The following is a 15936-nucleotide window of genomic DNA, read 5'->3' as shown; positions in this document are numbered from 1 at the left end:
CCCCCCCCCCCCCCCCATAATTAGATTTTATACACAAAAAATTATAAATGTGCTACAATTTTCCATGCATAGAAATTACTGGAAGGTTGTCTTAAATTCATCCTCCTACTGCTATGGTGGGCAAAGCAGCGGAAGGGGGCAAGGGACCAGACCCCCACCCCTTGTCTTCCCTGCCTGTCCCCTGCACTTTCTCACCCCACCCAGTGCCTGCTTCCTATGCCAAATGTCCTTCCCCCGTTGCTCCTCATGCCTGTGCCTGCTCCCACCTGCCTGTTCCCCCTTTTGCCTGCTGCCTTGCCACATGCCTACCTGCCATCTGCTGCTCCATGCCTGTGTCTGCCCTGTGCCCCCCACACTTTGCCTCCCCATGCCTGTTCCTGCCCTCCTTTTGCCTGCTTCCCCACTCCCAGCTTCCCTCTGCCTCCCAGCTCCTATCTACCCACCTCTTGTCCTCCCTATTCCTGGGCATGCCCCCACCATCTGCCCTTCTTCTACTGGTCCTGTACTCAAATCCAAGACAAGGCTTTCTTTTCCCCATGCTGCTGGGGGGTGGGGGGGCTTGTCTTGGTAATACTACTGGCTATGTATAAGTAACATATCAGAAGCAATCAACCATTACAAGGATATTCAGATACCTAGTCCTTATTTTTTATTATAGTTTTTGGAAGTATTTTGATGACCTTAAGTTACTGTAATAAATATAATTTTTTTTGTTTGGGGGGTGGAGGGGTGGTTTACAATCTTACTTTTTTACACTTCATACTGTTCTGTAGTTTTTTACACCATGAAAAGTGAATTATTTAAGCAAAAAGAGCAGCAACAAACAAAGCACTTCTGTCCTGCAGGACAACTAGATTTTAAGACACCAGTAGGGTGGTTAAGAATTAAATGTCATATTTCTCTCTGATTTTTTTAGCTATTTTGAAACATGACAATAACACTGTGGAACAACAGTCTTAAGGATGATGTCTTCCTGCTTTTCTTTGCAGTGTGGTGGAAGCAATGGGCTGATTGTACATTCTTTGTATTAAGAGAATGAATCTCCTTTATGGTTTTTCTCTTTTTACTCAATTTGTTTTATTTATTTACTAATTCATAAAATTCAAAAACCAGAGGTGCAGCTGTGATACAAGTAAGACTCCTGACACTTTCCATTATAATCACTTTTATAACCATAGCAAATTATACCTCTGTGGACTGAAATTTACTATGCCACTGGTTTCCTTCCTTAATGTTAAGACGTTTTAATTAAAACAAAGAGGTTAACAGAGAATATATAACAATTGCAAAGAGGCTAACGAGAATGTGGTGTTTTTCCCCTATGTAACCAAATAAAAAACAGTGAAGAGACATTTTGGGGTTCAACACCTTCATTTAGACCTGTCATTCTCAACCAGGATCCAGGAGCACCCTGGGGTGTCTGGGGATCCTTTCAAAGATGTGTTGGTGCCACATAACATTAGCACTGTTAGGTGTACAAACGCGATTCACAGGATAAACCCAGAGGTTTCAAATAATTCAGAATTTTTTGTACAGTATAGATTCCTTTTGTTGTTTCTGAGTTCTTTGCATAGAAAACTTTGTTTTATTCTTTTTCTGTAGACAAAAGATGAGTGAAAACTAAGAGCTAGCATTTTCCAAGGAGTACCTTGAATCTAAAAAGCTGAGAACCACAGATTTTGGATAACCTAGTGTGTGGACAACACACTAGGAATAAAAGACCTGAAGTTTTGTGTTTTGTCTATTAACTTCTGGAATTTGACCCATTTATATGTGTTTGGAGTGGTGGTGGGGAGGGATATGTGAGCCAAAACCCTGTAATTTGTGTGCTCAGTAGAGACTTTTTGGAATCTGGCAAGTGTATTGTTTACAGATTGCATCTGATGGGCATACTCTGTCCCTTCACAACTTCTGCACGTGTACCATCTGCATCTTGCAAATGAGGGCAGGGGAGCAGGAGCCAGGGTATGGGTATTCACATCAGGAGAAAAAAGTTAAGATGACAGGGGGAATGGCTAAGATCAGAGGTGAATAAGTGGGAGAGAAGTGACGGGATATTAGTAGCATTATAGTGGCAAATGGAGGTAGGAGAAGGTCACGAGTTGGTAAGGTCTCTTGTCAACATCAAGATTTGGGATACTCCGTTAACAGTAGCAACAGAGACCATCTTTGTTTCTGGGCAAGCCTGAATGATATAACCCTCATACATGACCTGAAAGACCCACATGGCTTCCAGTGTGGACAAACCCAGATCAAGAAAAGTACTTAACAAATTTCCATCATCTCGGCACAGACCCTCACTCATCAGCACTGACAATATGATTTTTAGTCCATGCCATCCAGACCAGCTCCATGGTGGAACTTTCAGAAGGTGGCTTGGCAGACATGCTAAAGGCTGACCAGCAACAGAGTAACCCAATTAGAGGATCCATCAGAAACCAACACTGATCAAGGTGACAATATATTTACAAACTGCCTTATGAAGTAGCCAAACTCTGTGTACCTGGAGGTTATAGAACCCATTATGTACCATGCTGGATACAAGCAGTGCGAATAGCTCTTTAACATCAATGATCATCCAGCAATGCCATGACACTGCAACTGTAAAAAGAACTACAGAACACCTGGCTACCACATGCACAATATAAAAAAGGACAGATGGCCCCTACCATAGGATTCTATATGACTCACTCAAGCAGGCAAGCCTAGTGTATCATTAATTGCCTGATTGGCAAAGGCACCAAAAAATGACATTGCTTTGTGCCTGCAGACTCCGTCATGAAAATATTGTGCAACAACAGCAAGTACAGTAACCTAAGCAAGCAACACACAGAAATGATTAGACACCTGATTCATGAACAACTTAAATCACCTAATATCAACCTTAATTTAACAGCTCTCATCTCTGATAATGAGTTTGACATAGCTATTAAAGCGACCAAGACTGGTAAGTCTGCTGGACCAGATAAGACGTACTCAGAATTTGTTTACCAAGCTCAGAATCACAGTGAAAAGGTGGCTTCAGAAATTCATGTATAAAAGTCTTGAAAATAACAGACTTCCAAAAATATGGAGAAAAGCTGATGTCATTGCTATCTTGAAACCCAGTAAACTACTGGAGGATCCAAAGAGCTACCAACCCATCGCACTACTCTGTGTTACCTACAGACTCATGGAGCACATAACTGTGAATAGATTAGAGAAGATCATTGCTCCCTAACTCCCAAAAGATCAAGCTAACTTTTGGAAAAAGCAGTGTACCACTGACAATGAAAACAGATTTGAAATGAGGCAGAAAACAGGCATGGTCTTTATCGACCTTTTAGCCATCTGTAATACTGTATGGCACCAAGGCCTCAAATATGAAATGTACTTTATGAAACCTGACTGCAAGCTCTGTGCTTTCATCATGAGCGTGATCTCTGGCAGATCATTCAAACTCACTACTAGCCAAGGAGAAAAAGGCAGAGTACGAACTCTGAAGGATGGGGTCCCCCAAGGGTCAGTGCTACCACCAATACTTTTCAATGTATATGTCTCAGATTTTGGGTTTGAGAAAATACAGTAGTATGTGAATGTACTTAAAGTCTAATTCATCCATCTTGCACGAATACATTATGATAAAACTTATGGGCAATCTTATTTCTAGAATTTTCTAATCTCGAGTGTGTTGTTTTTTCAATTTACCAACGTACTGCTATTGCATAAACAAACAGATGGAGTGCAATGCTAATTAAAACATGCAGTTAACAGTTGCAGTATCATAATGAATAACTCAGTTGCATGCATTCATAGTTGAACTACCTACAAAAACAGTTAATCTGTGATAGAGAAAGTAATTGTACAAGTACATACTCCAAGAGGTTGTATTCAGATGAGGAAAATTCATTTAAATGAAATGAACAATGTGCTCCATTAATTTTTTGAACAATGTATGTTTAACAGTTGTTTTATAGAAAGAGAACAAGAACTTCTATTTGAGAAATTTCTAAAACCTTAACTGATGAGATTTTAGATTAAATGACTCCAAGATAGTAAATAAAATCTTTTAAAAGACAAGGATTTTCTTTAGTAAAAATAGCTCATTTGTACTCTTTTTTTTTTTTTTTTTTTAAGAGAAAAAGGAAGGGAAGATGTTTTCTTTTTTGGGAAATTTTTTTTTGGAAAAATTTTTTTTTTTTTCTTTTTTTTTTTTTTTTTTTTTTTTTTTTAAGAGAAAAAGGAAGGGAAGATGATTTCTTCTATGGGAAAGTTTTCTATGGAAAAATTATATTTTTTTATTTCAAATTTTGCTCTGATTGTATAAACTTGTGAAATTAACTTAAGTCTGTGGAAAAACAGTTTATAAGTGGTAGGCAACAAAATTATTGAGTCATACTGTTAACATTTCTGAAAAAGTTGTTAAAATGTTTGTTTAAAATTGGAACAAATGTTTACATTACATTCTGTCTGATCCAGTAATTTTAAGGTATTGTACTGATTCAAGACCAGAGGGTATTATAGAATTTCCATAACATGGTATTCTACTCTTACTTAAAATTAGTGCTAGCATTTTATTATTCTAGAGCAGCACTGTGCATAGTGGCTCATGGGATACATATGGCCCATGAGAGATTAACTTGCAGTTCATGGGCCCTTGCCCAGGCACTGCTCCCCTGCAGTGCTCCTGCTGTAGCTGCCCCTGGGATCTCCAAGGTCCTCCTCCTTCCTCCAGCTTCTATATCCTGGTCTTATCTCTGTCAGGGGGGTCCACATACTGCTTGTTATGGGGACCCCAGGGCTAGGGACAGACATTACACATAAACTAGTTTAAGTGATCAAAAACTGGTTTAAACTTGTAACAGAACAGATGTTCAGTGCACATAAACCAATTTAAGAATGGCTGAAACCGGTTTTAGATAAACCTGGTTGAATGTAGTATCAGACTTAACTGACTTGGGTCAAACCGTTTATGCAATGTCTGTCCCAAACCCCTTGCCGGTTTAAGATAAACCAGACTCCCCCAGCATCCCGGCATGCTCTCTGGGGTGGGTGGGGCTGTCTGCTCCATGGCAGGGCTGGCCCCTCCCCTCTGCTCGCTGGCTGCAGCTCTGGCAGGGACTGCAGGCTGCTTCCCTCCTTCCCCTCACCACTCCCCACTAAGTAGGAATTCCCCCCCCCCCGCCTTGCAGAGAGGTGTCTGTGTATTAGCCAGCAGACCACATACTAGCTAAGGTCTGTGCTGAATCACCAGGTAGCTGGTAATGACCCCCTGCTGTTTTCTTAATGGGTTGCTAAACACTGGGTTAAGAGTGATAAACACTGGTATCAATTCCCTGCTGGGCTAATTGAAGCGTCTTGCTGGAGGCTGGCCATACCATGCCTTAGCTCAGTACTGTGCAAGGGAAGGCAAAGGTGCTCTATCGCCCCCCGGCTTCTAGCCTGAGCCACTGCAGGCATATGCCTGCATTTCTGGGATGTCTGTCTGGCTACAAAACTGATTTAGCCTAGCTAGGTTAGACTAACCTGCAAAAAGTGAATCAGTTCAGGCTTTTTGAATGTCTGTCCCTAGCCCAGCTGCTCAAAAACTGGATACTGCTTTTCTAGAGCAGTGGTGCCTAGCCTTCTGGCCCTGTGAACCAGACAGTTGATGCAGGGTTGGTCCACAAGCTAGATCTCTCACCACCCTGATCTGGCCACATGCCAGCCTGATCTGTTTGCAGACTTGGGTCTGGCTGCATATTGGTGCAGTCTAGTGTACAGGGCCAAAGAGCTCCTTGTGGGTCTAGAAAACTACTACCGTGTTCTTGCCACAAAATGTCCAGACCCTTTTAAGAGCCCCACAGGCCAAATTTGGCCTGTAGTCTGGAGATTGCGAGCACCTGTGCTCTGGATCAATGGTAGCAGAAATCTCATGCTTAGTGTGACCTTTATGGTACATAATTGTGGTTTAAATTCATATGGCTGTTTGAGAAGCAAACAAGCTTTCTTTGCTTCTACCATAATGTCTGCAGGATCTTGCACAGAGGAGCTGGTCTCTGTGTTTGATAGCTGGGTGAATCTGCATTTTTTCATGGTGAAGCATTTTCATGTTACTTTACGGACAAATCAGGTTTCGATTGAGCTTTCTACTGTCAGTGGAAGCAAGCGTGTGTGTGAGGGTCAACAGAGTGTTCCCTCTGCTTGAGTTTGTCACTCTTGTATACTGAGGTGCTAGGGTGATTTTTAAGGCCAGGACCTTCAAGTTAGACCATGTATCCTTTGTGGCTGAATGAAGTGGCAGGTCTAAACTATTGTGAGGTACATCTTCAGGAAACCAGCCACTTACACTGACCATCTGGATAACTATAATTTCTATCTCATTTCTCGTTTTTAGGCAAGGTTACTGAGAAAGCTGTGACAAGATAAAATCTGACAATGTCTTGATTCTTCAGATTTCCTATGCCATGTTTATATGAACATGTTTGTGGAAGTTAATGAGCTGTGCATAAACAGGATATGGATAGTGGAAATAGTTGTATTGCTGTCAAAGGACAGGAAGCAAGCTGTTACAGGCAATTGTTATGCTTGCATGACTCTGTAGCACTACAGGCAGCACTGTAACTAAAGGGAGATGACAAGCACCAAGTCAGGGGGCTGACTTAGATGTTGGGGGGAGGGTATGGGGGAGGCCAGAAAAAAAGCAGCCACTACACTGATGGTCTGTCCACTGCCAACAAAGGCTGCCCAACTGCAGCTGCTTCCCCATATACCACTTTGGCCCAGAGTAAAGAACTGCGCAGTTATACCTGGATACAGCTGTGAAGGAACCACTTAAACTTTAACTGGGCTTCATCCAGATTCAGAATTTGGGCAGTTTGACACCACAGGTTCATGCAGTTTTTAATAGTTTTTAATAGCTTATATCAGCTGTTCTGAACTTCTGAGCAGTAGCTCCTCCTCCCAACCCCCTTTTAAAACAGCCTAAATGTTCATACCCACAGATGACACCTTGCTCTGTCTTTATTGTGATTGATCCATTTGGGACAGTAGGATGAATTGGTGTTAGATATTTAATGGAGTGTGCTCCTAGATGCCTAGCTCACAGCTCTGGCCAAGAGCACCTTTTCCATCATGGGTTGGGTGAAGCTGGTAAGTATGACTTTCACCCTTCATTTAAGATAGCTGTAAGATATGGGCTTCTTTAAGGAACAGTGTCCTCCAGCCCAAACATACATGTCAATACCCAAAACAAATGCAGGGCTCTTCAGGAATTAGGAATTTTGTGGGCGAGGGTGTGGATGGGTACAGTTCTGTGTTAGAGGACATGTGTATCTGAAGAAGAAACAAAGAAACAGACAAGGAACGGAAAGCCAGACTTGAGAAACACTGAGAGCATGGCTGTAGGAAAAGCCCCACTGATTTTGGGCCAAGCACTGGTTAAAAGGGCTTAGAGCTGTGAGTTGGGTCTGTTTCTTTCTGTGTTTGGGGAAAAAAGACTTGGCATATTTTATGTTAAGGAACAGGAATGCATCAGAGACCTGACTTAGTTATTAGTTTCTCTTCCTAATGGAAAGAATTTGAAGAGTTGTGAATTTTGACTAACTGTTGCAGCTTGTCTGGAGTGAGCACTGGGTGTTCTCATTATCCCAGATAACAAGGAAGTTCATCCAACCCAGTTTGACTACTTTAAGGACACAACAGTTTGCTGATGCAGGCTGCTCACTGTTGACTTGTTACAAAAGATCCTCAGTATTATTCTGTTACAGTAGAGGTAGATTTCTCAGAGGCCGGAGTGCCTGGCAAAATGAGGGCCCAGGGTGCCTTCACTCCTGACAATAAATAGTAGAGGTCTCATGCCAGCCAGGTCCCGGGAACCCAAAGGAGTGGAGTTTGGTGCAAGTCAGAGGCAGCTCCTTACGGCACTGTGGGGTTAGGAAGTGGAGCACGTTGGGAGCGCTGCCAGAGCATTAACCAACTTCCTGTTATGTTCTTCTCAAGTGTATAAATGTAACATGAATTGTTTCACAATTTTATCCTTCACAGTTGTTTCTGCAGGATTTTTAGGTTCATTTTTTAGGTGGAACAGCTCTTTTCAAAGCGTTTCATTGCCTGTGTCAGTCTGTACCCTTACTCTGTACCCTCAAGAAGCCCCATGGTCCAGATCTGGCCCACCAACCCAAATGAGATGGACAGCTCTAGGGCCGTAGTCAGAAATTAGGAGACCATGCTGTACAACTAGAATGAGATGGTCCCTGCTTTAGAAAGTTTAGTATCTAATCTACTTAGGCTGAAACCATTAGGTTTTTCTTGTTTTTGTTTTTAAATATGAATCAAAATGATGTTTTAAAATAGGAATATGATTTAAAGGTATTATTCTTATACTGCATCAGCTTTCAAATGCTCCTTAATAATAAAAAAAATATTATTTTAGTAATCTGCCATAAGATTGCAAAATTATAACAACTGAATTATTTACAATGGTGAAAAAGATATGGATAAAATTTATAGTAATCATTGGCAGTCATCAGAAACATTTACAAGTGTGGCATGATACTTAGCAAACTTTCTCTGAAAGGTGTTTAATTTCAAAGTGACAGAAGATTTTGCTTAGAATATTTTTGTCACCTTTTTGTCTGTGTAAAAGAACAAAAATAATCCTGATTTTTGGCCATTTACACTTGTGTGTAAAATATTTTGAATACTTAGAATGCATCTTTTTATTTTCTAAACCTCTTGGTTCAGAGATGATACCTTTTTATTTTAGAGTTTTGTATTTCTTTTTGTCTCAGACCAATAAGGCTACCAAATGCCTCTTTTTATTTTCTTCATTTTAATGGATTTTACGTTTAAAAAATGTACAACATTTAAATACTGTAATTAAAAACTATACAAAACACCGCTTAAATGTAAATGATCTTGTATTAAAATAATAATGAGACTGAATAGGTCTTTATTGTCTCCGATTTAAATGAGCCTGTTCATTAAGGCTTTACTTAATCTAATTTAACAGAAAGAAAAATAAATGTAGTTTCTGGCAGGGGGTAGAAAGATGTCAAAAGCTGTGCACAGAAAACACATTTTTGTTGATACGATCAGCATTACACTAGTGTAAAATGTAGCAAATAGATGCCACTAATCCATAATTTTGCCCAGTATTCTTGAGAATTATCCTTTAAAGAATTAAGACTGGTTTCTGTGGATGTAAGGTTATACCAGTTATTCTCAAACTTCTGAGACTCAAGGCACCCCTTGGAAAATGCCAGCTTATACTTTCCTTTTTTTTTTTTACTACAGAGGAGTAATAGAGCAGTTATTTTGTTGCAAAGAGCTCAGAAAGACTACAGCAGGGTAGAATGTTATTAACACTATAGATTCTTGTTTGAAATGTCTGGGTTTATCTTGTGAATCATGTGTAGATAATTGTCTATCTACTGTATGTACTCAATTAGAAAATGAGGTTCCCCCCTATTTAATATAGGGGGAAAGTCCCTTACCTTACAGTTGAGCACAAGGTGGAGGGCAGCAGGCAGGCTGAGGCTGTAGCTTGGGCTCCAACCCAGGGTTGAGGTTGGAGTTGAAGCCACAGCTGCTGCCTGCCATGTTCCCTGTACCCCTGCTGCCTCTGCATGCCCTGCAGCCCCCAGTCTCCCTACCATGCCACTTCTTCCTCTCTCTCCCGTACTTCTCCTTACCTTTACTCTGTGCTGGCAAGCTCCATCCCTGCTGCAGCCCACCCCATAGCAGTGGTGCAGAGCTGGCACTGCTGTTTTGGCCCAGCCCCATAGCAGCAGAACAAAAGCCAAGAGCCAACAAACCAGAAGCCCAAGAATCAAATGGGGTCACAAGATTAGGAGTATAAGAGTCAAGTCAAGGTCATAAACCCAGGTATCAGTCAGTCTGTGGTATCAAGCCAGGGGTTAAGTTGAGTTCATGGCTGAGGCAAGTTGTTGGTTGAGATGGGAGGTTTAGGGCAGGAATAGAGCCATCCAGAACAGGAGTAGGCTGCATGGGACCTGGTATAGGGGCAGGGAGGAACTAGGCAAGATTCAGAGGTTGGAGCAAGGCAGAGGTTCAGGCTAGGAAGAGGGGAAGCAGGAAGCAGATGTGGGAACAATAAATCGGGAGATGTCAAGAAGCAAGAGCACTGGAGCTAGACAGAAGGGAAATCTGTTTGGCTGAGAGCCAACAGAGCACTGCAAGGACTGCTGCTTCCATGCTGTATAAAACCAAGTACGTTATTAGGGTCCAGCTGAGGGCACTCAGGCAGCTGGCAGCCACTTCCACACAGGCAGCTAGGGCCATCAGGGGGCTTGTCTGCCTGCCTGCTGCCTTGATTCCTGACAGCTATCCTTGCATGAGCTTCAGGTTTGTTGGTAGAAGACCACTGTAAATAACACTGGATGGGTTTTGTGATCACCTGTCCCTACCCAAAATGTTGGGGACTGAAAGGTAAAGTAAACAAATAAATGTCAGGTTCTATCAATTGCTATATAGCTTAATCAAGGAATGCCTGAAAAATTAAGGATGCGCACACAACTTCAAATAATCTGTGAGAATCATAGAGTCATAGAATCATAGAAATTAAGGTCTGGAAGGGACCTCAAAAGACTGAGTCCAACCCCCCTGCTCTGGGCAGGAATACTGCTAAGATCAAATGATCCCAGCACGGTGTTCAGTCTCCTCTTGAAGACTTGCAAGGTTGGGGACTGTATCACGTCCTTGGGGAGTCTGTTCCCGATTCTGGTCACCCTCACCATAAAGTTCTTTCTTACCTCCGACCTGAAACCATCCTTTAACAGTTTATGGCCATCGCTTCTTGTCCAGGGCCAAGAACCAAACCTTGCGGGACACTACTGGCCACTTCCCACCAAGATGATACAGACCCATCCACCAACACTCTTTGGATTCGGCAGCCTAGCCAGTTCCCAACCCACCTGACCATGGACTCTGCCAGCCCACAAATCCCCATCCCCATTTTTTCTTACAAGAGCATCATGGGAGACCACATCAAAGGCCATTTTAAAATCTAAATTATGACATCAATTAATATGAATTCTCCTAGGTTTGCTCTCCAGGTAGAGGAACTTACACAGGGCTGCATGTACAGGTATTCAAATGCTGAGGCCCTGAAGAGTGGGGAGTGTGCAGTGTTGATACTGTACAGCCAGGGAGGGCGACCTGGTGTGTACATCTCAGTGTGCTGTGCTGGCTTGCTTAGTCTGCCTGGTGACAGAGGGCAACAGTGCATAGGGCAGCCCTGATTGGCTGACCCAGACTGCCCATGGCCTGCCTGTGTTTCCCTGCAACACAATACAGTGATTGTGAAGGGGCATGTTCTGCTCCCTGCTGGAGCAGCAAAGTCCAGCCAGTGATGGATTGTCTTCTTGTGGGTAGGGGGGAGTTGCTGCAGGACTATGCTCTCTTCTGAGAGAAGCCACAGCATGTGCAGATGTTTGCTTTCCCAGGAGAAAGTCTCCTGGGAAGGATTTAACCCTGGTTGTTCCCAGATTATTTTTCTTCTGGAGCAGCCATTTTTACTTTGGGACAAAAAGTCTGAATATCTATATATACTTGTGGTTTCTCTTGGGAGAGCAGTGATTCTCCCAGGAAAAGCTGAGTGTCCGTACAAGGCTTAACTAAACTTTTATAGAAAAAAATCCTTGATGTGTAGTTTTAGTATTATTCATAATCCCATGTCAAGTATCCCTTGTTACTTTATAGCCTTTATTCATGGGCAAATTCAGGAGGAGGGGGTGAGGGGCAGTCATTCCCCCTCCTTCCCCCCTTTTTCCCCTCAGTTTGGTTGTGTTGTGCAGGTGCAGTGAGTTTTCTAAGCTCACCAACTTGTGAGCTTGGCTTTTGCTGGAACTGATGCTTTGGTGCAGCTCCAAAGGTGTGAGGGTGGCGTGTGGTGAATGCTGTCACTGCCAGTTGCTCTCCCTATTCCCATGTCTTAAGCTAAATTCGGCAACATGGGAAAAGGAGAGGCAGGTGGTAGTAGAACTCACTTCTGGGGTCCCAGAACTGTGCAGCTCCACCTGCTATAGCATATCCAGCAAAATCTGTGCTTATATACCAGTGAGCTAAGAGCGCTCAATGCACATGTGCAGCACAGTCAAAGTGGGGTTTGACTGAACCACCCACACCTTCCTCTTGAATCTTCATATGCAACACAGCATAGATGAAGCGGGTATCATCACACACACTCTGGGTCTGTCTCTGCATTCACAGTTCAATAAAATGACTAGGAGTGAATTCCAGTAGTCAAATGGCTCATGTTGTAGAGTGATTCTTTATTCCAGGGATTCTAGAGTTGGGGGAAACTTTGTTTGGGTATAATATTTGTTCTTCACTTATGAGGATTCTATTGAAATATATTATTTTTGCCCATTTGTTTTGTCTGTGTGAATAACCTAAAGTGCCCATTTATTTATTGTGTTTAACTCCAGCATTTGGAAGTAACTTCTTTCTTTTCTTTTTCTTAGATATGATGTTGATTCAAAGAGCCCCAACCTATCAAAGCATGTAAGTAAATCCTTGTCACTGCATTCTACTTGCTAGGATGATTTTTGGATTCTGATTACTATATTATATGTATAAACTTTGTTAAAAAAATAACATCTTGTAATAGATAAGCTCTGTTATTGAACAAAATATTAATGGAATTGATGTAGTGTCAAATACATCAAACGTGGGTATTGTGCTGTGTTGTAGTTTTTGATGTGCATAACTCTTAGTTTTACTGTAATGACCAAATGTGGCCCACAAAGCCATCACACATGGTCCATAGGGCTCCCCACAGGTCAGGAAATTTGGTGGTGGGGGAGCAGTGGCCACGGTCGCCTGCTAAATTCCCAAACCCCAAGCCCTGAGCACCCAGCAGGGCCAGGCCATGCCCCCTTCTCCCCCATGGGGCCAGGTTGGCACTGGGCCATGTCCCCTTCCCCGCTTGAGGCTGGGCCAGAACCCCTTTATTCTAGGCGGCCAGGTTGGGGCCAGGCCTCATGCCCTTTCCCCCTCTTGGGGCTGGGCTGTCTGAAAACTCCTACTTCATCTGCAGCGCCAGGCTCAGGCCGGGCTGATCCCCACCCTTGTCCAACTGGTCATATAGTGGCTGCCAACCCAACCCTGGGCACTGGGTCAGAATTACCATCCAGTTCACGGTTGGACCAGACACTGCCCACCCATCCTGCCAGGGAAAAAGGTTGAGCACCACTGGGCTAGGCAGTACTAGTACAGTAGGCTGTGGTCATCTTACTACTGTTACTTTGACATAGTGCCATAAAATGATGATCAGGGCTTCCATCTAGAACTCAGGTAACTGCACCCAACAGCGCGGATACTGCCATATTTACTTGAATCTAAGATGACCCCGAATTTAAGAAAATACCCCGGTAATTAGATTCTATATATGGAAAAATTATACATTTGTTATAACTTTCCAAGTATAGAATCTAATTATTATAGAGTTGTCTTAAATTGTCCCCTACCCCCACCCCACAACTGCTACAGCAGGGAAAGTGGTGGCTGTTGGGAGGAGGTGGTTTAGTAGCCCCCATGCTCCCTGCCCCTTCTCCTTCCCCCTGCAGCCTTCCCACTCCACCCAGTTCCTTCCCCCTTGCTTTTTACTGTCAAGTGCCGGCCAGGGTCTATTGCCTGTCAGGTCACAAAGTACAGCACATGTAAGTGCATCCCCTGCCAGGCCACATATCAGTATCAGTGCTACAGACTGGCTGGGCAGGGGATGAAGTTTCCATGCACTCTGTGCCCAGGAGGGGAATCCAGTCTGAGACACAGCTGAGCTGTACCTGGCAGTAAACAAAGGGAAAGGAGCAGGGAGAAGTTTTAGAGGGCAAGTGGGGGTGGGGGGTGCTGTGGGTCTGACTCTGGCCCCAGCCTGAGCTCAGAACCAGAGTCAGAGCTGCAGGAGCCACCAACCCCCCACTTGCCCCCTCCACTTCCCTCCCCATGAATCTAAGATGAGGGCCTTTTTCCCCCCATGCTGAGTGGGGGTGAAGGTGGGGCTCATCTTGGATTCAAATGAATATGGTGCCTTTGTGCGTGCTGTCTACAGCGGAGAGAACTGCTTGGCAGCAGTTCAGGACATCCCGCTACAGAAGAGGAAGCTGTGTATGAGACAATCCAGCTTTGTGTTTCCAATAAAGGACTGACCTACATGCATCTCAGAGAACTCCCTTATCAGTTGGATTTTAGTTTAGTGCTCACTAGGATTAATGGGACCTCTGTTAGACCCCATGACAAGCTACTGCTTCCAACTCCTTTCAGTAAAGATGGTCTTTCTAATGATCATTGGCAGGAAGGATAGGGAATTAGGAATTGCAGATACTTATTACATAGATTTCATAGACATCAGGGCTGGAAGGGACCTTGTGAAATTGGGTCCAGCCCCCTGCCCAAAGGGCAGGAAGTCAGCTGGGGTCAGATGACCCCAGCAAGATAATCATCCAAACACTTCTTGAACATGTCCAGAGTAGGTGCTTGCAGCACTTTTGTGGGGAGTTTATTTCAGACTATGGAGACTTGGACAGTAAAGAAGTTTTTCCTTATGTCCAGTCTAAAACAGTTTTCCAGCAGTTTGTGACCATTGGACCTTGTTTTCCTTTGGGGTGTCCTCGTGAACAGACATTCTCCCAGTTCCTGATGCACACCCCTTATGTAGTTATAGGCTGCCACGAAGTCACCCCTGAGGCTTTTCTTCTCCAGGCTGAAGCGTACTATGCCTCTCAGCCTTTCATAAGGCCTCTCTTGACCTCTGATTATGTGCATGGCTCTCCTCTGGACTCTCCCAAGCTTCTCCATGTCCTTTTTAAAGTGTGGAGCCCAGAACTGGATGCAGTACTCCAGCTACAGCTTCACCAAGGCCGAGTAAAGCAGAAGGATGACTTCTTGGATTTTGCTTGAGATGTATCGGTAGATGCAAGCCAGAGTTTTATTTGCTTTGCTGGCTGCAGCATCGCATTGGTGGCTCATATTCATCTTGTGGTCAGTCATGACCCCCAAGTCTCTTGGTCTTGGTGCTAGTGAGTGAAGCACTGCCACACCTATAAGTATGATGTGGGTTTTTTCTCCTGAGGTGGAGTACCTTGCATTTCTCTGTCATTAGGTTTTGAGCTATCCACCTTGTGAGCCTGTTGAGGTCAGCCTGATTCCCTAGCCTATTCTCCAGTGAGACTGTGCTTCCCCATAATTTGGTGTCATCTGCGAACTTATCCAGATAAGCAACACTGATATCTTCCACAAGGATAAGTAGTATCCGAGGCCCCACTCTAGGCTTTGCCTAAAGTTGTTTTGGACTTTATTAGACAGCCTGCATGCTTTCCAGTCTTTCTTTCTGAAATTGCATTCTTTAGCAGATGAAGCAAAACTGAATACCTTGAATATGGTTAGAGTGCTGGCCTTTTGCCTGAGTATGTGAAAGAAATAAGTATAATTTTTTTTTTCCATGAGGACATTGAAATGTAGGAAGAGAGACTTAAAGTATGGCCATGGACTAGCCCTAGCATTACATTTGTGCTGAGACAAGAGCCTCTCTCCCACCACAAAAAGAAAGTATTTGGCTATTCAAGGGCTTTCTTGCAGAAAAAAACTGGGTCTTCTGCAAGAAAGTTATACAACTTTCCACGAGGAAGATGTCTCAATTCCTGCAGTAACTTGAACACACAGCTATATACTTCTCTCAGGTATTGAGGACCCTTGGTATCCCACAGTCCCCTGCTCTCCCTCCCTCCAATATAGGAAGAAGAAGGAAAAAAGAGCACTGGTTCCCTGACAACCTACCTGCCCAGGGCTGAGAGAGCCCTGTGAGGACCCTGCTGATTTGTGGAAGGAGGGGAGTTCTCCCAGGTCTGGAACTCTCTCCAGCCCTGACAGATCTGCCCACACTGCCATGCTGTGCACTCCTCTGGGTTGATGCAGAGCAGAGGAAGGGGCAGAGCTCTTTTCCAGCATTGAGAA

General features: G+C 43.6%; 1 protein-coding gene across 2 annotated transcripts in view; it reads left to right on the top strand.

The window, feature by feature from the left end:
* The window catches only part of CPNE8 (copine 8), a 181983-nt gene that overhangs the window by 31418 nt on the left and 134629 nt on the right, over positions 1–15936 (top strand). For both annotated transcript variants that reach the window (XM_019509385.1, XM_019509386.1), the window contains exon 3: positions 12447–12486. In XM_019509385.1, coding sequence (XP_019364930.1) covers positions 12447–12486 — 40 coding nt within the window. The remainder of the gene's footprint in view (positions 1–12446; positions 12487–15936) is intronic.

This window comes from Gavialis gangeticus, unplaced genomic scaffold (assembly GCF_001723915.1).
Source record: "Gavialis gangeticus isolate Ggan-Ray unplaced genomic scaffold, GavGan_comp1, whole genome shotgun sequence".
NCBI classification, from domain to species: Eukaryota; Metazoa; Chordata; order Crocodylia; family Gavialidae; genus Gavialis; species Gavialis gangeticus.
This window is presented reverse-complemented; position numbering and strand designations above follow the sequence as displayed.